At 44.3% G+C, this 23,286-nt stretch overlaps 1 protein-coding gene across 3 annotated transcripts; it reads right to left on the reverse strand.

Moving 5' to 3' along the window:
- Positions 1-16,076: 16,076 nt before the first annotated feature.
- ADCYAP1 (adenylate cyclase activating polypeptide 1) lies at positions 16,077-22,721 on the reverse strand. Of its 3 annotated transcripts, XM_019013741.4 has the most exons (6): positions 22,571-22,721; positions 22,069-22,368; positions 21,637-21,747; positions 19,343-19,474; positions 18,774-18,872; positions 16,077-17,661 (listed from the first exon to the last, which is right to left on the reverse strand). In XM_019013741.4, the coding sequence occupies exons 1-6, from the start codon at positions 22,690-22,692 to the stop codon at positions 17,472-17,474; spliced, it is 954 nt and encodes a 317-aa protein (XP_018869286.4). In that variant the 5' UTR covers positions 22,693-22,721; the 3' UTR covers positions 16,077-17,471. The 3 variants fall into 3 exon arrangements, with proteins under 3 accessions (XP_018869286.4, XP_063555508.1, XP_004059170.2); XM_063699438.1 differs by having other exon boundaries at positions 22,069-22,588; XM_004059122.5 differs by lacking the exon at positions 22,571-22,721 and having other exon boundaries at positions 22,083-22,195.
- Between the last annotated feature and the right edge of the window lie 565 nt (positions 22,722-23,286).

Raw genomic sequence — 23,286 nt, forward strand, 5'->3', positions numbered from 1 at the left:
GTCACTGCTCTTCCCTGACTTAAATCATCCCTCTTATAAAACTTGTTAAAGAAAGACGTCACTGCAAATTAGATGTTGTAGCTAAGTTTAGCCATCCTCAGGACATAAATATTGTAACTTATGTGACTTCAATCATTTTTGTTTCATGATGACTTATATTTGGGCATGTGCTTGAATATGTGTTTATATACATAGTGCAGCTAAAGATATACCTTCTGCTTAGACATAGGTTTTATATATATATATAATATATATATATTTATTTATATGCAGATATCCACAAAAGCACCTTGCACAGAAACATCTTTGAGCTATTTTAAGAGGCAGCATTATTTTACTGACAAATGTTCAGAATTGAGCTCTCTGACTTGCCCCCAGCCCAACCTCTATGGATTGACCATTCTCCTCAGAGAGACTGTGTATGCCTGTGCAGGCACACATGTTGAGGGGAAGACAGGAAGACCTGCCCTCCCCCAGGCCCTGGCTTCTCTTCAGACAGTGCCATTCACACTGAGCCTCACAGGCAAGTACTGCCTGGTGTAACCCGGGGAGTGATGAGGCCTGCTGACCAGAATCACTCCTCCAAAAGCTTCACACACAAGCCTGAGTTTCCAGTCATCACCAGCAGCACCTTCAGTCTTTGAGAGCCTTCTTAACGAACACACACATTTTACCTGGATCAAGACACTGTGTTATCTGGCAAAGGTTGCCCATTTAAAATGAGTGACTGGAAAGGTTCATTTATCTGGTCAACCCTCTATTGCCCCCCTATTGTCACCCCTTTGGGATTAGAATCCTGAAAGAATGATGAGAAGAAAGGCTACACATGGAGAGACCTGAGAAACCCCGAATCTTGCTTGAGAGGAGGAAATCAGACACCTGCACAGTCCAGCAGCCTGATCCCAGGAGCCAGGGAGCAGGGAGCAGAGGAGAGTTCCAGGGACCAGAAGCAAGGAAGTGGGATTAAAGGCTAACACTGGCCACACAAGACGGACCACTGCACAGGAATTTACAGTTCACAGAGCACTTTTTCATCTCCTTAAAATCTCATAAAATCGCAGTGAATTGAGCATTGTTATTTTCATCCTTATTGTTATTTTCTCAGAAAACTTGAGTGGCTCATCTAAGTTCACTGAGCTAGTAGGCAGCAGAACTAGACTGTAAACCATGGTCTTCAAAATCCAGTGGTTTGGTTTGTTTGTTGGTTTGTTGGTTTGTTGGTTCGTTGGTTGGTTTGTTGGTTGGTTGGTTGGTTGGTTGGTTGGTTGGTTGGTTGGTTGGTTGGTTGGTTAGTTAGCTGGTTGGTTGGTTGGTTGGTTGGTTGGTTGGTTGGTTGGTTGGTTGGTTGGTTTTTAGAGACAGAGTCTTGATCTTTCACCCAGGCTGGAGTGCAGTGTCATGATCATGGCTCACTGCAGCCTTGACCTCCTGGGTTCAAGAGATCCTCCCATATCAGCCTCTTAAGTAGTTGGGATTACAGGCATGTGCCATGTGCCAACAAGGCCAGCTAAATTTTTTTATTTTTTGTAGAGATGGAGTCTCACTATGTTGCTCAGGCTGGTCTTGAACTCTTGGTCTCACATGATCCTCCCACCTCAGCCTCCCAAAGTGCTGGCATTACAAACATGAGCCACCATGGATGGCCTCAGTAAGTCTCTTTACCATATTTTTCCACCTGTGTGTGTCAGGACAACCAGTAGCTGTGCCAAATGATTCTGTCCCCTGCAATACACACGGATCATAGTTATATACCACTACTGAGTGTCCATTTACTGTGGCCACAACTGACCCAAGAGATCTAGCAGTAGTCAGCCAGGCTGCTCATATCAGGAAAACTGGTATACCCTGAAACATGGAACAAATGGCTAAAGGAGAAATTGGAGAGGGAGGCTAATATTAAGACAGGTAATCAAGGTATCCCAACCCTTCTAAATCAGGAGAGTACGTTGCTGACATCTTCCTATGGGTGACAGCATGAGCTGAGACCACAGAAAATACGGTGTGGGTGAGGCCTCAAGGGTGCCTCCTGCCAGGAGGGGTTGAGGCCCAGCTGGCAAATATTTACTCAGTCTCAGCCTACACCTCAAATATCCAGCCCATGTGGTCATCTAGTCTGTCTGTAAATGGTGAAAAAGAGGCATTCTTCACTTTCCTTAAGAGACCCATTCCTGTGTTCAGTACTCTTTCCTATTAAAAAGGTGTTCTTGGCCAGAGGCAGTGGCTCACACCTGTAATCCTAGCACTTTGGGAGGCCGAGGCTGGTGGATCGCCTAAGGTCAGGCCTTTGAGACCAGTCTGGCCAACGTGGCGAAATCTCATCTCTACTAAAAATACAAAAATTAGCTGGGCATGGTGGCTGGTGCCTTTAATCCCAGCTACTCGGGAGGCTGAGGAAGGAGAATCACTTGAACCCAGGGGGTGGAGGTTGCAGTGAGCTGAGACCACGCCACATCACTCCAGCCTGGGCAAAAGAGCAAAACTCCATTTAAAAAAAAAAAGTATTCTTTCGTGTCTGATTTAAATGTTTTCCATCCACTTGCTTAAGTCTGCTCAAAAAGGGATATCAGTGCCACTTAAACAATATATTTAATACTTTCACGCCTACGAATAACTCCTTCAGGTTTTTTTTTTTTTCTCTATTAAAGCAGCCCCAACTCCTTGGACATTTCCTAAGGTATAAGTCCCATTTTTCATGCCTTTAATCAATTCCATTGCTCATCTGTGGTCCCTTTCCAATTTTACCACATTCACCTTAAGATGTAAAGACCACAGCACAGTGGACTGGATGCAATACTCTGAGGAACAGACCAATAAAAGGCTGGTTTCCCAGCTTCTGAAAGACCACACAATAAAAGCCAGGGTCATGTTCATGCCAAAATATCACTAATATATAACAGCCCCGCGTTGCTGATTCTTTCAGTGTGCACTCCATTGGCTGCCCACCTCCCTCATGTATTTCTGTGGGCTGTGTTGAGTGCTCCTGCACATAACCTTGTACTGACCCTTCCTGAACAGCACTGCTGGAGAAGAGAGAGCCACAGGATTTCACAAGTTTAAAATGCGATAAGAGCAGCCACTTCTTATTATCACAGATGACTAGAGCATCACAAAAGTTTAGAACAAAAAGAATGCTCAATCTAGCACCACAACAAGAAAGGAGGAATTATATATACATATATATACACACACACACACACACATTCACATATGTGTGTGTGTGCAAGCGCGTGAGTGCGTGCGCGCGCCAATGACGCCTCTATAAGTACAAATAGCCTAAGAACATTTGCAAGTGATTTATATGCTGAGGTCTGTCTGTATAAAGGTAAGCGTCATCCTCATTCACCAGCTCATAGGGTTGACAAGCAAAAAGACCAAGAGAAAGCCAGAAGTACCTGGAGCTTGCTAGAAAATTTATCACAGCAGGAGCAGCAATCACTCAGCCAGTTTTCTCTCTTGTTTTTGCTTTCCACGTGCATATAAAATCGAGCTGCTTGCTCCTCACAAAGACAAACTACTGCTACCTGAACTTTCCGTTTTTTCTCCCTGAAGCAAAACAAGATTGTGGAAGTGAAAGGCCCAGAAACATTCTAATCAAGAATGAGAACTAAAACCCAGCAACTAACATTTAGGCAAAGAAGAAAACAGATTCCAGAATCAGCACAGAGCCTGCTGCTGCTGCTGCTGCTTCTGCTGCTTCTGCTGCTGGAGGCATTGCTAACACACTCACCCAAGCCTTAGCTCTTAATAGAGACATGTTTGCAGCTGAATGCCCCAGGTCTCTCTCTGCCTGAAGGGGCTGAGGCCCTGCTGGCAAATATTTACTCAGTCTCAAAACATCCCTTCCAGAGTGATATTTTTATTTACTGTGCTGATGAAATACACCCCTTGGAGGCCGGTGAGGTAGCACCATGTGCCACTGACCCTCGCAGAGCATCCACCACAGGGCCTGCGCCATCTCGCATAGTCCCAGAGTGAGTTTAGTTCTCTGGAAAGTTGGTTTAATGCCCAAATTGCAAGCTAGGTAACCTAAGGTGGACATTTTAATAGAGAGGAGTCTGCAAAACCATAAATCTGATTATATTCATTTAATAATTGAATTATATTGCCAAAAGGATGGACTACTATTTTTGAGATACAGACCTATTAAAAACACATGAAGATAAGAGATACCTGCATTTTCATGTCCATTGCAACGCTATTCACAATAGCCAAAATATGGAAACAACCATCTGTTGATATGCCCATCAACAGATCAATTGATAAAGAGTACGTGACATATACAAGCAATGAAATATTATTCAGCCATGAAAAAGAAGAAAATCATGTGCTAGAGCAGGGATGAGCCTTAATGACATTATGATAAGTGAGATAAGCCAGACCCAAAAGGACAAATACCATGCGAGTCCACTTCTATGAGGTATCTAAAGTAGTCGAATTCACCAAAGCAGAAAGGACAGTGGTTGCCAGGGCCTGAGCGGATGGCAAAATGGGGAGGTGTTCAAAAGGTAGAAAGTTTCAGTTATGCAAGATGAAAAAGTTCTATAGATCTGCTGTACAACATTCTGCTTATAGTAAACAACACTGCACACATGGTACACTTAAAAATTTATTGAGGGTAGATGTCATGTTATGTTTTTAAACACAAATTTTTAAACCTGATTATTCTCTACTGCATTGTAAATGGCAAACTGAATTGACTGTAAAATTATGTGCATGTCAAAAAAATATTACACACACGCAATGAGGATAGAGTAAGAACAAATGAAAACAGGGTTCTGGTGCAGACTCAGGCTGGGTCTGCTATGCTCAGCATCCCTAAATCTAGAACCAGAGCCAGCTTCATGGGTGTATGAACCATACCCTATGCTCAGAACAGGCACACACTTGGTTTAATACTCTGCTGTTGCTATCTAGAAATTCTTAATGATTTTTTTAAATTTTCATTTTGTACTGGGCTCCACAAATTATGTAGCTAGTCCTTCCCAGAACTAACTGTGTCTGTTTACACACATACATCGTTCATTCTGTGTAACTGGAAATTTGTGGTGTCCAACCATTATTATATAATCTGCGCAAGATGGAGCAAATGTTATGAAATAAGAAAATATGTCAAGATGTTAGACACAGGTGGTTTGCTAAAGGCTGCTTTTGTAACCATATAAAGAAATTAAGCTGGGGGGTTGGGGCATTGTAATTGAGGATAAAAGAGATTTCGAAATCCCTTACTTTGGGCTTCCCTCTACCCAACAGGACCCAGGATGTATCTGTGGGTAGGCAAATTACCATTGCTACCCACCCAAGCACATCTCCCTCAAGGAATTGGGAAGACCTGGAAAGCCATGCTCATCAAATTTCCTCTAGCACTAGCCTGCTGTCTCCTGATATTCTTCGCTAAAAATGGATCCTTTGTGCTTATCATTGTAATGGTGACTTCTAGAAAATGTAAGCGATGACTGTTCTTTTTTGCCAAGCCTCCAGCTCAGTTCGCTAAAGGAATTTTTCAGGATCATCAGAAGGAATCGGAAAAAACAGATGCTTTCAGAGACTTGAATTAAGTATCCTTGCAACAACCAGGCAATAAAGTTGAATGTAGTTTTTAGACAACTTAAATGAAAATGGAAAGTTAAGTCTGGTCTAAATGACTATAATCTATACAGAGATAATTTATTAAGAATAACTTAAAAATATATTTATTTCAAGGTATAATCAGACAAATCCTTACTCCCTCAGTTTGTCTAAGTTTTTTTTTAATCTTATAGTAGGATGCCTTTTATAGTAATGTCAGCGATATAAACTACTCATTAACACTAATTGTCAACTTTAACCTATTAAAAAAAAAGAGAGAGAGAGGTTCTTGCTTACTACATCTCAAACAAAGATCCCATAAGAAAAGACAGGATCCTGCACCAGGTGTGTTGGTTCATGATTATAAACCCAGCATTTTGAGAGGCACAGGCAGGAGGATTGCTTGAGCCCAGGAGTTCGAGACAAGACTGGGCAACATAGTGAGAACTCCTCTCTACAAAAAATAAGCAAACGTAGCTGGCCATGGTGGCATATGCCTGTAGTCCCAGCTATTCAGGAGGCTGAGGTGGGAAGATCACTTGAGCCTGGGATGTCAAGGCTTCTGTGAGCCACGATCATGCCAGTGCACTCCAGCTTGGGCAACAGAGTAAGACCCTGGACCCTGTCTCCAAAGACAAAAAGGAAAAACAAAGATCCTCTCTCCATTACTGATAATATGCACTCATTAATTTATGAAAAATCTAGAGGCCTTGCTTTGGTAGTTTCATATCTCCTTTTTCATCAGCTCTTCCACCAGGATGCCTAGGAATCAGCAGATTGAACTGGGTTGGATTTTTGTTTCTTCTCCTTCCTTCTCTCTAATTGAAGCACAATTAAATAATCTTATGATCAGAAGAGTCTGATAATGGGATCATCAGCTCCTTACATAATTACAAAAGTTGTGTAGGCAAGATGTGCCCCCTACAAAATCACACTCCCAAGACAGGTTCTATCTAATTATGCTAAGAGCACCATTTCTTTCCCCAGCTCACTCCATGACCAATCATCTGGCTTGCACATGTAAGAAAGTTTATGAGAATAAATAAATCAGACTACCTTTCCCTGATGAACCCTGTTTACACTCAAAGTGGACTAGCCAGAAGAGATCCTAGCAGGGGATAATCCAAGAACATCTGCACCTACAAGTGAGATGGAAAATTTCCAGCCACTCAGGAGTCTCATGTCTGTTGTTTGAATGCCTTATTTTCTTTACCACTTCTCATCAAAGCTTACATTTTGGAAACACCCATGGCAATGGACAAGGACAAATATACTTGAGGGCTTTGAGTAACTCCAAGGAATTTGAGTTTTATATTAATGCCCTCCATTTTCTTAGAAAACGAATTCATTTGGTCAATCTATAACTTTTGGTAAGCAACCTACTATCTGCAAGTTCTATGTTACCATTCCTGCCTGTCATTGGACAGCATAAAATTTATCACCGGTTTAGATCAGAAGATAACAAGAAAAATGGAAAGGAAAGCAGTCCTTCAAAACTGAGACAACCTCAGCAAACATTTTCAGTATTCAAAGGAGTATGCTTTGACTTAATCATTCAACAAGTTTTTGTTGTAGCCCAAATCCTTCCTAATATCTAATCAAAATCTTTCTATGTGGCTGGGCATGGTGGCTCATGCCTGTAATCCTAGCACTTTCGGAGGCCAAGATGGGTGGATCACCTGAGGTCAGGAGTTCGAGACCGGCCTGGCCAACATGAGAATGTCTCTACTAATAACACAAAAATTAGCTGAGCACAGTGGCACGTGCCTGTAATCCCAGCTACTTGGGAGGTTGAAGTACGAGAATCACTTGAACCCGGGAGGCAGAAGTTGCAGTAAGATAGGATCGCGCCACTGCACTCCAAAGTGAAATGGTGTCTCAAAAAAAAAGAAAATATTTCTATGCTATACCTTAAATTATATAAATCATATTTTTTCATGTTGTCTGTGTGGTAAAGAACTATTTGCCAACTTTCATAGAATTAATTTCAATTCAACAAATAGTGATTTAGTGCCCATTACGTGCCAAATACTACAGGCTCTAAGAATAGGAAGTTGAATAATTATGGTCCTCTTCCTATCAGCAAAATACATGCATGCAGCTACATGCTAAACTAGGAGTATGAGGAAATGCAGCAGAAAAACAGAGAAAGGAGCTGGTTCTTCCCTGAAAGATCAGTAGCATTTCACTAGGAGGGCAAAGGGATAGAGCACTATTCTAGAGACAGGGGACCACAAACAAAAGGTGATAGATAAGAGCAGGAAACTAGAGTGAAGAGAACTACTAAATACATGCTAAAGACTTTGGACTTCATCCAGTAGGCCACAGGAAGGCATAAACATTTATCAAGCCAGCATAGGGTAGTAGCATGACCAGAGTCTTATTTTAGATCTGTCCGGAGGCAGAGAAGACTGAACCGGGGGGAGTAACTAGAGCCAAGTTTGAGAGGCTATTGCAAAAACAGCCAAAAGATTATGCGAATGTGGAGTTCTGCAGAAAATAGGATTGAAAAATCCTAAGATTTTGTGACCAATTAAATGAATGGAGTAATGGGGAGAAAAAGGAAGGGCACTCTGCAATACATCAGTTAAGAAGTGTGGTGGATATGACGCCAAAAAAAAGAGGAAGAATAAATGTGGATAATATTCTTATCTGGGAACATATAATCGGCCTCCATATCCATGGGTTCTGCATCTGTGAATTCAACCAACTGCAAATGGAAATATTCCAAAAAAATTACATGTGTATGAACATGTACAGACTTTTTTCTCGTCATTAATCCCTAAACAATAATGACTTTTACACAGCATTTACATTGTATTAAGTATTCTAAGTAATATAGAGATAATTTAAAAGGCCAGACACAGTGGCTGACACCTGTAATCCCAGCACTTTGGGAGGCTGAGGTGGGCAGATCACTTAGACCAGCCTGGCCAACATGGTGAAACCTGTCTCTACTAAAAATACAAAAATTAGCCAGGTGTGGTGGCACATGCCTGTAGTCTCAGCTACTTGGGAGGCTAAGACACAAGAATCACTTGAACCTGGGAGGTGGAGGTTGCAGTGAACTGAGATTGCACCACTGCACTCCAACCTGGGCAGTAGAGTGAGACTCTGTCTCAGATAGATAGATAGATAGATAGATGATAGATAGATAGATAGATAGATAGATAGATAGATAGATAGATAGATAGACAAAGTATACAGGAGGATATGCACAGGTTACATGCAAATGCCACACCATTTATATCAAGGACTTGAGCATCCACAGATTTTGGGTTCTGCAGGGGTCCTGGAATCAATTCCATGTGGATACTGAGGGATAATTGCAATGATTTTTGGTATTCACTGGATATCCAGGTAAATATCTCAATTGGACATTTTAACTTTCTCACAAGGTCTGTAAGATTGCAAGTCGTCAAACCATCAGATCATAAAAGATAAGATTAACCTAGGTGAAAGTATAGCCCTAGGAGAAAGGGGGAAGGACAGAACTGAGGCCATCTACCTTAAAGAAGGAAGAGGAGGCAATATAAAAGATTGAAAATGAGGCAAAATGGTATGAGAGGGAAAAGACAAAAAGCCAAGTTCCAGGAACAAGTGAAAAGAAAGTTTTAGGAAAGAGGGAATGCTATAAAAAGATTATACAAGATGGGAACTGCAAAAATATTGCACTTGGCAAGTATGGGACAAATGAACATGAAGAAATTGCAATTAAGTGTTAGAGGAAATACAAACCTCAGGAAATCGAGGTGGGAATTTGAAGTGAAAAAACACATGGAGCTAGAGGAAAAGAAACTAGGGAAGTTTTGTTTTGTATTTGTTTGTGTTTGGAAAATGTCAGGCAAAGTCAACAATGAGGTCACCCTGGTAGGATGGGCCAAGGATACTGAAGAGTGAAGCAAATAAGTACAGGAATAGAAAATAAGACTGATTAGCAATGAGTGCTTTATAGATCCTACAGACATAGGTAATCATAAATTTATAGTAAGAAAGGATCAAAACAGAGCCAAGATTTTTGTCAATAGCCTTCAGCAACCAGGAGAAAACACATGGTTGGGTTGATCCAACTTTGAGGAGTGTTAATGTGAGTGTGGCAAAAAAAGGTCAGGGAGTGAAAAATGGTCAGTGGGGGCAGGCAGGGTCATTAAACTGATCTGGGATGAGAGGAGAAACAGCGAAGAGAGAAAGGGGCAGGGAACCTGGAGAAATGGCGGGCAGGGCATCAAAAGACTGGAGCCTCGAGTGTGATCACAAGTTTCATGGGTGTTAGGGAATGACAGCAGTGACGGGATAGTGGTTTCTACTCAACAGAATTTCAAAAAATGTTTCAGAGAAGAGCAGTTCTAAGGTACTTGTGGTCCAAAGAAGTAGTACAGTTCGCAGCAAAAGACGGTGAGAGCTCCTCAAAGGATATTTCTTACTATAGTTAAAATCAGTGACTAGGGTTTGCTTCTAGGTGCTCTGAAATATTTTAATATTGAAACGTTAAATTCTTAACGGAGGATGTGAAATCTTTGGAACACTCGGGCACCGGAACTTGTAAAGCTTCCTGTCGGCTGGAACCTCTGTAGACCACTCTTAACTCTCTTCTGTGTTCTGAGAAAACCATACTAAGCCAGTTCGAGTTGGGTTTTCCACTACTTGAAACACGGGTCCTAACTGATACTACAAATAACAAACCAAAAAAGAAAAAAACTGACTTAGGCAATGAAGGGGACTTACTGACTTATTTAACAGGAAACTCCAGTGGTAGTTCTGGTTTCAGGGTTGGTTTGATTCAGGGACTCAATGATGTCATCAGGAACCTGCCTTTTCCTGTTACTTCTCTGTGTCTTCCATGGTGACAGGTCCACTGCGAGGCTGGCTTCTTATATGGTGCACTACATTACACACCACACCATTCCAGAGAAAAGAAAGGACTTCTTTTCTAGAAGCATCAAAAAAAAATTCCTCTCTAACCCCACTATTCTAAAATGGATCACATGCCATGCCAGGAACTATGGCTGGGAGATGCAATTATCCTGATTAGTTATATTTAAAAGTGGGGAGTTATTGTCCCCATAAAATCCATACCCTGCATGAGGTAGGTATAGTTAACCAAGCAAAAATCAGGGTAGTTAACAAGGGAAAGGGAAATACACATAGATACACATCATACTATTTTCTTTGTGGTTTATAGGCAATATTCCTCTCTGACTTAGGATTCTATAATATATAGCAAAGACATAATTAAGAAAAAATTTAACTTGGACCAGATGACATCACCTACTATAATGCTAAACTGTTAAAAAAGTATTTTTTCATTATGTTCTTTTTCCTGTCTATGAACTCATGCTTCAAATTACATTTCAGTTGATGGGGGAGGTTTCTTTGGCAGCTGTAGATAACTGCTCTGTTAATTATCACTTTGAGAGCAGTCCAGTTCCCAGTCTGCCTCTCAAGGTATCCCTTTTCCTGTATTCTAGAAAAAAGGTATCATTGTCTTGAAGCATAAGGTGAATTCTCTTTTAGTTTGAAAGTAAGACTCTTCTTTATTCTATGAGAACGAAAAAAATAAAAGCCTGTGTGGCTTGAATCTATGACAGCCTTTTGCCTGTATGTGAATTCAGAGTTTAGTTTATCTTAACTAATAGAAACACACTAATTTAGCATTCTTTTCTATGTAGCTTTTCCTGGAGGTAGATCTAGTTTGATTGATGATGCCCATCTAACTGATAAGTTAATTTTTCAGATCTTTGGCTCTTCCACACTAAAAAAAAAAAAAAAAAAAAAAAAGAAAAAAAAGTTAATTGTACTCCTGTATATGCTTTGCAGTTGTCCTGTTACAACAAGGGAGAAATATCATGGTGAATTCTACAGGTCCTCTGGTTATTCCAATCACTTAGAAAAGATATTTCTTATGTTCCCAGAAGTGTGTTGGCATTAAAGTGCAATGTATCGTCCACACCCTCTAGGGGGTCATCCAGTGGGAAGACAAGCCATGCTCTTACGAAACAGTTACGGAACTGGACAGAGCAATGTGGAATTAAAAGTCAGAAAGGGAATACAGAAAGGGCAATACAGAGTATAATGGTCATGGAAAAACAGTGCAGGTTCTCGGGGTGGGGGAGTGAAGATGATTGTGACTCTGAGAGGCTAAAGGAGATGCCTAGGAAAGGAGAGCTTGAGTTGGACCTCACAGAATATTGAGGTTGGGTGGGTAGAGAAAGGACATTGTGGTCATGGGGGTATTGCTGGGAGCTGATAGGGAGCATTTGCGTTTCCAAAACTGATAAGAACCTGTTTTTTTAAAGAAGAAGGATTGGCCTGGCGCAGTGGCTCATGCCTGTAATCCCAGCACTTTAGGAGGCCAAGGTGGATGGATCACTTGAGGTCAGGAGTTCAAGACCAGCCTGGCCAACATGATGAAACCTCATCTCTACTAAAAATAAAAAAATTAGGCAGGTTTGGTGGCACACACCTGTAGTCCCAGCTACTCAGGAGGCTGAGGCAGGAAAATCACTTGAATATGGAAGGTGGAAGCTGCAGTGAGCCAAGCCATTGCACCCCAGCCTAGGCAACAAAAGCGAAACTTCATCTAAAAAAAAAAAAAAAAAAAAAAAACGGCCAGGCGCACACGGTGGCTCAAGCCTGTAATCCCAGCACTTTGGGAGGTCAGGGTGAGTGGATCATTTGGGGACAAGAGTCCAGGACCAGCCTGGCCAACACAGTGAAACCCCGTCTCTACTAAAAATACAAAAATTAGCCGGGCGCGTTGGCATGCACCTGTAATCCCAGCTACTTGGGAGGTTGAGACAGGAGAATCGCTTAAACCCGGGAGGCAGAGGTTGCAGTGAGCCGAGATCGTGCCACTGCACTCCAGCCTGGGCAACAGAGTAAGACCCTTTCTCAAAACAAAAAAAAGAGGAAGGATCGTGTTGAAGAACAGAGAGGTAAAATTGACTACTGATTACCTTAAACCCTTTAACCCTTTGACAATGGAAGCTACTCTGGAACATCTGATCAGAGGGACATGATACTAAGATGGAGCTAAAACTGTGTGGTTGCAAGGGAAGTGACCAGGATGACCAACTACAAACCAATGTAAGAATCCAGCAGTGATGCAATCTGCAGCAGCAGGGGCAGCTGGCATCTCCCTTCTACAAAAAAGGGTGGCAACAAAAGAGAAGAGGGATGACTTGATCTTGGCTTCCAATCTTGTGATCATGTGAACAGTAGGGTTGGGTTGAAGGTCATAGTGAGCCATCCAAGAGAAACCATCTTGTAAACAGTTGGGGAGCAGTAAATACATTCAAACCAAATTGGGATATAATGCAATTGGAAGTTGACTTCTGGATCCCCAGAATTATGGCTAGCTAGCTGCACAAGTTCTCTTCATTATAGCCATAATCTCTTAGTCCTGTGATTGAATATTTTGGACCCAACTTAGAGGATCACTCTCCTTCCACAAGCTCCTGTAGGAGAGGTCCAACCAGACTGTACAAGTAAAATAATGCTAACTAGCAGCTTTAGTGACCTAAAGGAAATACTGAAATTGTCAAAGAGCTTAATGACCAGATATCTTGGAAGAATATGGCACAGTGATGTATTTATTACTGTATGCAGGTAACATGACCTTTTGCTTATTTCATATGAAAACAACATTCAGACCAGCACATATGTATGCCTACGTATGTCACCAATTCTAAATCTAGGCAGTCTCAAATTTTAGTGCACAGTAATCTAGGGTTTTTATTTAAAATGCAGATTCACTGGATCTGGCAGAGCCCTACAATTTTGCATTTTTAAGCTCCCACCCCCCGCCAGATGATCACATTTCAGAAGAACATTCTGAAAAAAATACTACCTGAGCTCCCAGGTGTTAGTCAAGCTCTCTCGACCAGTGCGGTGGCCCATTTCAAGTGTTCAATAAGTGTGCATTGTATTGAATAAGTGTGTTCTCTGCTCTAACAGCATTAAGGCACCTGTTACAGCTTCTTGAATACCCAAATGTATCAAGTCTGCCTTTAAAAAGATGTAATTTGAGTTATCACCGAAGATAATATAGCAAGTTGCTAAATACATGAAATTCACTTGAAGTCAGCCAAGTCTGGGGTTTATCTTTATGTTCTTGACAAGTCAATAGCCTAGCCCCAACTGAATAAAGTCTTCTTCATTTTTCCATCTACCACACTATGTCTTCAAGGACAAAGAGGGGCAGTTAAAGATGGAGAAGAAAAATTCCTTATCCAATAAAATCAAATGCAAATATGAACTGTACTGGATTCATTTTTTCATTGACTACAAATGGGATTTCTAGACTGTGGGCTCCTCCCTATTTGATTCTAGGCCTTAAATACTGAGCTAAATTCTGAAGATAATTTTAGAATCCTCACTCATCCTTTAATTCTATTGTAACATATTTATTGATTTACTAATTGAGACCATTAATTTTTAGGATGAAACCCTGGCATTTTAAATTAAATGGTATGTCAATTATTGTGTGACTTTCTGTACATTTTCTAAGCCAGAAATAGTCAAGGGTGCCAAAACACACACCACTACGGAATTTGAGGGAATTTCGTATGAAAGCTTTGCCCTAAAGTTTGTAAATATGAACTAAGAAAGCATATAATCCACAAATGACTTCTTGTGTTTCTTCCTGGAGTTCAAAGTACTTTTTCTTTTAAAGGCATCTAATTAACTCTTTACTTACTCATGTTCATGTTCCTTCTACCTAAAGCATTTTAATCAGAGACAGTTGTTTGTATGTCTCTAAATACATTTTAAAACCTCCAAAACTGATTATTTAGATCATTTTATGCAAAATTTTATCAAGACAAGTTTAGTCTGCAGAGTTACTTGTGTAAGAAGAATGTTAGATCCCTATTTTAGGCTGGGTGTGGTGGCTCACGCCTGTAATCCCAGCACTTTGGGAGGCTGAGGTGGGAGGATCGCTTGGGCAAGACCAGCCTCGGCAACATAGTGAGACCTGGCCACTAAAATAAAAAATAAAAGAACAATGTTAGATTGCTATTTTAGATGTGTAACTAATGCTCCAGCATTGTCTCCCACTACTACCTAGTAACTTTCTGAATATTGAGCAAAGTATATACACGCTAGGGGATGGAAATTAATCTAAATTGTGTGTCTTATAATGTTGCAACATCATGCCTGTTTATGAGCTTAAAACCTTCTTAGGCATCTCCATCTGAGTAGCTACTTTAAATTTTTAGCAGAATCCAGTTGCCCATCAATTATTAAAGTGCAGTTCATGAAAATATAAGGGTGCTTAGATAGATATATATTCCAGACGTAAAAAAATCTTGTGGTTGCTAAAGAAATATAATACTTTAAGAGATTTTAAAGTAATTATTTCCTGAATGTCTTTTTTCCCAAACATTAGACCAAGTTGCATTGTTTACAAAAATTTATTCATACAAATTTTACACACTTTATATAACAGTTATCAAAGTCCTAGTTATAGATATCATGTGTGTAATAATACTTGGTTAAGGTGTTTTTATAATCAGTTGCACACAAAATAAGAGCTTCAAGACTAACATCTACCTAAATTATCACTATATCATAAATCTGCTTCAGTTTAGTAAGGCTCTTGGCATTTCTAAAAAGTATACAAAAGATTAAACTGGGTGATCACTGTAAAATGCTTGCAACTAGCCACGGGAACACTAAATTAGACTTCATAAATAAAAGGTTAACTAGAGCCCTATTTCACCACTAACAGCTGACACAAATACAGAAAACTCTGCCCATTATCCAAGAAACAAATAATTAAGACTAAAATGCAAGCTGATGTGTTGCAGCATTGTAGGGCCACTAAATAGCCATCTGTGATTCGTGGCAATTTAAAAGGCGAAGAAAGGCACTAAAGCTGCAAACTGCATCCCGTGTCACATTGCCTGAGGAGACTGCGGAATTAAAGGAAGATTGATCCTATACACAGGACTCAGGCATAGACCGAATGCCTCTGTTTTCACTATTTGCAATGTGATCTCCTGGCAGCATCCATCCCGCCTGGGAATGCAAATCCAATTCTGTTTTCTTTGATTTATGACTTCATACTGATCAAATCCGTAAAGGAAAAGGAAAGGTCCTTTAAACTTTACAAGCTAATGTTTAATCTTTCCTTGTTCTTTTTTTTTCTTCTTCTTCATCTTCTTTTTTCAAAACAGAAAAAAATAAAAAATAAACTTGTGCCTGAAATTTGGGAGACTGGCTGGCTGGTTTGTCTGTTGCTGCTCGATCTGATTGCTGGGTGAAGGTTCTTTTGTTTATAAAGATTACTCTGTATGTTCAAAGAATTGACAGGAAACAGACATGCTTTCTTTAGCCAAAGAAAGGATACAAGGGTAGGTTCTCAGGGTCTGTTGGAGCTTGCTTACCTCACTCTTGACCACAGATATAAGATAGTACTCATACATATGAAGAAGAGGATTAAATGATTTATCAGTTAGCAAAACTGAGCAACATGTGAACACTACACATTCTAATATGACAAAGGTTGGTTTTATGAAATAAATTTTACTAAGCAATAAGCAATAATGTAGAAAAATACATTTTACCTACAAACTCAATAAACAAGAAACAAAGGGTTCATATTTAGTGCATAATTACTTATTAGTGGCTACAGAGGGGTTTCTAAAATTTACAATAAGTGCCTGCATCAAACAAAAAAAAAGTGAGAAGCATTCACAAGTTTAAGAGAAGTGAATGAAAAATGGTAAACAGTATTTAAACAGTGCAGGAGGGTAGGAAGGAGAGGTCTCCATAAAACCACAAAGGAAAAGGGTAGCTCCTACAGAGCAGGTTTCAAAGGAGAGGATCCTGGCCATTTCACAAGATGAGAAGCATGGACAGCACTGGAGAAAAACACATTGTACTTTGCATCCATTTCCAATACCCAGCGCCCAAAGTCAGGACCATTGGGACTGGACTTGCCCTCAGCTTCCCAGACCTGGGGCAATCTCAAACCAGTCCATTTCCAGGGTCCTCCTCCTACCACCTCAGGCTCTGCCTCTTCCAATATACCTCTATGTCCTTCACTTTGTTCCAATTGCCCTAATTTGGGGATATTAGATTCCCTGGCCACTCAGGAAGTACAGAAAAGAGAGCGGTCTAACGAAGCCGCCCTTTTCTGTACAGTTCCTCAACTCTTCTCCTAGGGAGAGGCGTGAATTCTGGGGAGAAGCACAATTTGGATCGAGCTGTTGTTTTATCAGGAGAATTTTCTTCTGGGCTGAGAGTCTGAAGAGAGACAACTACACATAAAAGGAGAATCAAAGAAAGCAGAAATATTGGAATTGCCACCCAACCAGGGGGACAGTGCCCAGTTGAGTTAGGCTGGGATTGAAGCAGCCTGCCCCAGAGACTCACTGGGAAAGAATGCCCTTCAGCAATTCTCCATATCTTTACCTCAAAATCTCCCTGGAGCAGGGCATCATTGTTTATGTACAGTAGCAAATGGTAAGTAGTAATATCTTCAGGCCTGTCATGGATAAAAATACTATCCTTTTAATTCCAGTTTACAAAAATAGGAGTAATATTCAAAACAATGATTGTCTACTTTTCTATTTATTTTTATAAAAACATAAACAGCTCGGGCGAATTTTCAATCCTTGTGCACGCTTTGTATGAACTTCTCTCTATACTTTTATATATATATTCTTTATATATATTTATAATATATATCAATAATTGGTCCACAAAGTATATCTGTGCATTCTCTAGTGCTTTGTAAAAAGAAAAACAATATTATTATCAAAATATTCATTTAATGGCTTTACTTCATTACATAAATACATGTTTGGATAGAACACACGAGCGATGACTGTTCAGTCAGTTTGGAAAACGACTTTTCATTGCGTCAGGGCTGTATACACAGGGTAGCTGGTAACTCATCGCTACAAATAAGCTATTCGGCGTCCTTTGTTTTTAACCCTTTGTTTATACCTTTTCCCTAGGACAGCCGCCAAGTATTTCTTGACAGCCATTTGTTTCCGGTAGCGGCTGTAGCTGTCCGTGAAGATTCCGTCCGAGTGGCGCTTGGAGAGCGGCTCCGCGTCGTCCTCCGCGCCGCCGCCTAGGCTCCCACTGCAAGCAAAGGGGTCGGGAAGAGGGTGGCGGGGCGGGATACACAGGTTCAATCGCTGCGGGGAGCAGGCGGGCCCCACCCCACGCGGCAGCCTTCGGGGAGGGCCCGGGGGCTTGCACTGCCCACCGCATCGCCTCCCTCTGCCAGGAAGCAGCCGTAGGGAGGGCTGAGATGGCAGCCCCTCGATGCCTCCCTCCCCACCCAGGATTTCCTGGCACGAAACCCTGCAGAGGGGGCCCGGGATAAGATCCGGGCAGACGACACGCGCTTTAAGCCTAACCTTTCTCCCAACGCTGCCCCTTGAGATCTGACCATTCGTGTGTTTGCGCTAAATTGTCCTCACTGTTCCTCTCACCCCCGACATAAGGAGAAAATAACCAGAGAGCCCTAAATATGCCAGTCTGGCTGCTGCCCTGGAGTTTGCATCGATCCTGCGATTCCTAGTCAAATATGAACACTCCTCTCCCTCCTCACGCCAAGTTGAAAAACGTGATAATAATATAAGTCGACAGGCTGTAGGCAATATTTTTCACTGCATGAATTATTCATGGCGAAAATGTAATCTGTTTTCCCATGGGCTTTATTAAAATGTTGCCTTCTGCTGAGATAGGCTTCACGCAAGCCCTATGCTCTCAGTTTCTCTGGCGTGAGCAAAACTGTTTGGGTCCATAAGTGTCCAAATTTGGCTATTTATTATTTCGATTTGAATTTTCAGTAAATACAACCACCCCTTTCCCCTCCCCCAAAAACAGTCATGCTTAGAGAAAATTATAGCAAAACCTCCCTGGAAGCTTGAAGGTTTTGAATGACTGAGAGGTTTGGTTTGGTTTCTCTTTCTTTTCATTCAAAACGGATCAAACTCTCTGGCTCGCGTTCCCTTTTTCCCTCTTCCAGAGCTCTCTGGGCAAATTTAAAGTGTCACTTCAAAATCTCCAACTGCGGCCCGTGGCGGATACCCACCCCAGACCCAGGGGCGCAGACTCACCCTGGCCCCCACGTGCACGCACTGCCGCGGAAGCCGCGCCGCCCGCCCTGCGCGCGCCCCGCACAGGCACCCACCCCGGCGCGCGCAAGCCACCACGCGCAGGTTAATCCTTCCACAAACTCTTACCCCACGCCCTTGGCCACGAGCGACTGCAGGTACTTCCTGGCGGACAGCTGGTCCAGCACTTTGCGGTAGGCCTTGTTAAGGATCCCGTGGGCGACATCTCTAACGAGGAGGCAAAGTGCGCGCCCAGGGTCACTGATTCTGTCCCCAGGTGGCCGCTAGAGACCCCCTTGTTGGGCGCGCGCCCCCTCGGCGGCCAGAGAGGCTGACAGAGAAACCTCCAGAGGCACAGAACTCGCGAATAACTCCCGGGATGATCTCGAGAGTAACTGCTAGGATCTGGAGTTAGTCCTGGCTCTAGGAATGGCAGATGTGGAGTGTGGGTTCCTTGACGCCACTCACTGCCACTCTTTGGGCCACAGCCCCCTCGGTCCCCACGCGGCCCTCAGGTCCACACAGACCCGCCCGCTGCTAATTTTTTGTCGCTGCAATAGGATCGGGTCAGGGAGAGGACAGGCTTGAGGACTTTCATGGGAAAAAAAAAATCCTAGGTGGGTCACCACACTACCCCTCCCGTCACCGCAGTCCCGAGCTCCCAGCCGCGGGTGTGCGCGAGGCCGCGCGAATCTCACCTTCTCTCAGCCGGGTAGTACAATGCGGAGGCGTCGCGCAGCGCGGAGGCGGGGCTCCCTGCGCCCGGCGACTCCAAGTCATAGAAGTCTTGCAGCGGGTTTCCGTCCTCGTCGTACGCCTCGTCCTCTGGCCTGCGGGGTGGCCGGGGACAGAAGGTGTGGTCAGTACAAGTTCCTCCCCAGCTCTGAGAGGATCCAAAGTAAGGGGCTCGCACTGATTTTCACAGTTGATAAAAGTCCTCAGCTGAGAATTGTCTCTTCTCCCAGGACTGGGGGTGGGAGCAGAGGTAAGGAGGAGGCAACGACACCCAACCACTCCTACCCCGCCAGGCGGCTCGCCCACCCCCCCTTTCGCGGGTAAAGGGTCGTCCTGAGGGCCACGGCCTCAACAAGCACTGGGAAACCGATGCGTCTCCGCCGATCGCGCACACCTATCTACTGAAAAGGACCGCCCCTCTCCCCGCCTGGCTCCCGAGCCTCCCCAAAGCAGCAACGGGCGGGGACGAGAAAGGCCCTAGGAGACTAGGCGCTGACCCACGCGAAGACCCGAATGGGGAGGCCCATAAAGCACAGGAGAGGATGGGTGGGGTGTGCGGTGGCCAACTCCTCAGCCACCCCCACCCCAGCCTCCGAGCCCAGGGGAGCCCTTCCCCGAGCAGATGTAGGTCACGGAGAACCTCGTTTCTATTTTGGGCAGGAGAGGATTTGGCAGGAACATGAATAATAAATGCCCCTAAACTTAGCCAGTTTGGCGGCGGCTCAGACTGTGGCGTGTCCGCACCCTCCGGTGCTTCTCGCACGGAGAAAGTGCCAGGCACACGGGAATTTGAAAATAGCTGAGGGTGAAACGAGGGTGTTTTAAGGCCACTAAACGAATAGTTCGCGCTAATCTGTTATCGACGGCGGTGCCCCATCTCAACCCCAGAGCACAAGGAGGGGGACCGAGATCCAGCGAGCGCCTGGCGACTTCGCAGTCGCCCTCTACAGCCTCCGTTCTTGACATAGGACGGGTAGAGATGGGTTAAAACAAATCCCTCTCGCTTTGGACCCCTGGAGAGACTTGGAATGCAGCCAGCGCTAGTAGCACTCTCTAGGCGGGGTTGGAGTCGTACTTCGTTACTTCACTCGCCTTTTCTCCATCCTTGGAGATGCCCGGGCAAGGCAAGCACATCATTCCGCACGCCTCGCACCCAGCCTTTGCTCGGCGATGCGCCTCAGCCCTGGCCCAGGTACCCCGAACCCTGGGGTCTTTCTGGATATTGCCCTGCCTCGAGCCCAGATGCTGGAATCCTAATACAGAAGCCAGAACCCATCTCTCCGTCCAAATCAATGATCAGCGGCCCCCCAAAGCTAATGTTCCTGGGCGCGGCTCGGAGAAGGCAGCTTCGCAGGCAGAACGCGCGCTCCTCGCTGCCCCAGGCGCCGCTGGTACGAACCCTCCCCTACCCAGGGCTCATCCACAGTCCGGCACATCGGCCCGCGACTCTGGGGCTGCCTCCGGGAACCTGGGCAGCGCCTGCCGGTTAGAAACCCGGGGTTAAGAAAAAAGCCAAGGTTCCTCCATCCTGGGCCAGGCAGGGCTGCTCTCCCGGTCCTGCCTGCCTGCTGGCTTTCCCTTCCTCCTCCTTTGCGCCTGTTTTTCCCCCTCCTTCGCAGTCTCGTTCTTGTTCTTCCCTCTCTTAAGTCGCTTTTCCTCAATCACACCGGGCCAACACCCTCCCCACCGCACGCCCCCCAAGACAGCCTGGGATTCAAAATGCAGTTGGAACACGGATCACTTGAAAGACAGCTCTTCAGGGGAAAGAATTGGAATGAAATGAAAAGAAAGGGTGGAGGAGAGAGAGAGACCCCACCCGGATAGTCCAGAACAAGCAGTAACAAAGCAAAGTCCGAGGGAGCTTCACGCTCAACCCCCGGCCAGGCTCCAGAGCTGAAGTTCTCCTAACTCATCCTAAGAATAGGTAAAAGAAACCAAGCTAGGGGCCATGCCCTGCCCCCATCCTGTGGGCCAGGTTGGGGGAGGGGGAGTTCTCCAGCGGCCAGAAGCTCACTGGCTCTACCCGGGACCCTGAGCTGCCTAGGGCTGGGGGAGGGGTCCGAGCAGTCGCGGAGCCTGCCAGACCCTCGGCTAGAATGGGGACCCGCTGTCCAGCCAAGGCTGGCGGAGGCGCACTGGGGGCGCAGAGGGCGATGCTAGTAGTCTGGACCCAAAGGACTGCAGGAAGGAGACCGTGAGGAAGTGTCTGTGACTGGGAAGCCCCAGCTCCTGCTTGGGCCAGGCAGCCAGCACCTACCTGATCCCGGGGAACCGGAGTCCGGCGGCGGCAGGTGAGCTGTAGACGCTGCTATGCATGATTATCCCATAGACCAGCAGGGCCAGCCTCGCTCCGCTACACATGGTCATTCTGCGCAGGATGGGAAAGAGGACACACAGCTGTGAGAACGCCCCTGGCCTTCCACCCTCCAACCCCAAAAAACTCTCGAAGCTGGGGGAGGGACGGAGCGAAGCCCCGGCTCCCTGTGTTGAACACCACTTAGCGACAGCCGGTGCGCGCCCTGCCACTTCTTGCTTGCTATAGTTAGAAAAAAATATATATGCATATACCCGGCGCCCAATAACTAGCCAGACCTGGTTGAAGGAAAGCTAACTACCCTGACGCGATGCCAAGCGAAAGAATCAGCAGTCGAGTGAGTCGGTCGGTTTGGTAAGATTTTCTTTCCCTTACCCTTCAACTCTTACCGCTGTCAGGAGAGGGTGTGCTGCCAAGTAGGACGGCGGGCAAAGGGCTTCTTCAAGTTTCTGCGCTGGAGTCACAACCCGAGAGGCATCACTGTCTGGCGTTGGTGTCTGAGCAGAAGCCGCAGGAACGAGCAGGAGCAGCAGGAGGAGCTGCAGGACTTGTTTGCCGAGGCTCGTGTTCTGTTCAAAAGTTTGTAGACGCGCAGAACTAGGAGGGAGCGTGACACGGAGAGAAGGGGGCGAAGAGAGAGAGAAAGAAGAAAGAAAGAGGGGGCGATGAGGTAAAGGGCGGAGGAGCAAAGTGGCCGTAAGTCCACCCGGAGGAAGAAGCAAGCGATTAAGGAAAAGAGGGAAAGTCAGAAAAGAAGGGGAGGAAGGAAAGGGAGAGGGCGGGTGGCTAGCCCGCCTTTGTAGGAGCCGCCGGTCAGGCAGCTGCGAGGGTCGGCAGCGCCTTCTCTGCTCCGAGGTCTCTCTGGCTGCCTCTGAAGCTGCGGCTTCTTCTGCTGCTACCGGTGGTTACAGAGGTGACCGGCCTTCTGCTCGTATTTATCTGTGCAGTTAGCAAAAATCTATCCGAACATGGTTTTTGGAGAGCCCTCTTTGTCAACATCTGTCTGCCTGTTGCCTTTAAGTACAGAATATTTTGTTGCACTGTTGCGCTCCGATTTTTATTCATGAAATGACTTCCTTTTTTTTTCAGTCACGTAATGATCGGGTATCAGAAAAAGACGTCAGCATCCTAGTCCCTCAAGGAACGTATTAACTATTCTGTGCTGTCCTCTTGGATGATAAGATCCGGAGTCATCGACTTCTCATAAACACCTTTCACTCATACAATCCAATTTTTAAGAAGTCCAATTATTTTGATGGTTTTCAGTTTCACCCATTTCTCAAGGACAGGTAAAGAATTTTTAGAATTTTGAGGATGACAAAAGTTATGTTTTTAACTATATAATTACGATTTCTCTTTACTTTTTCATCAAGCCCCACCAATCAGAGCTCTGGACTCTGGAATTAAGCATCATCAAGCTCTCCTATTAATAAATTTAATTTAGATCTCCTAATTTCTTGCGTATGTTCTTTCAGATAGACCATTAAATGTGGAAGTCGTTTTGTTTTTAAAGGGAAGTCTTGGAGGATTTTCAGTAAATCTCTCCTGAGTCTGGCTGCCGTTGACAGTAGGGCTATGAGTAGATTGATGAGA

The sequence above is a fragment of the Gorilla gorilla genome, chromosome 17, assembly GCF_029281585.2.
Source record: "Gorilla gorilla gorilla isolate KB3781 chromosome 17, NHGRI_mGorGor1-v2.1_pri, whole genome shotgun sequence".
Lineage (NCBI taxonomy): Eukaryota > Metazoa > Chordata > Mammalia > Primates > Hominidae > Gorilla > Gorilla gorilla.

Coding starts and splice junctions, on each gene's coding strand:
- ADCYAP1 (XM_019013741.4), bottom strand. CDS start 22,692: ATGTTGACAAAGAGGGCTCTCCAAAAACCATGTTCGGATAGATTTTTG. Junction 21,748..22,068: donor ACAGCGGTAAGAGTTGAAGG/GTAAGGGAAAGA, acceptor CATCCTGCGCAG/AATGACCATGTGTAGCGGAG. Junction 17,662..18,773: donor CTCGTGGCCAAGGGCGTGGG/GTAAGAGTTTGT, acceptor CTTTGCTTGCAG/TGGGAGCCTAGGCGGCGGCG.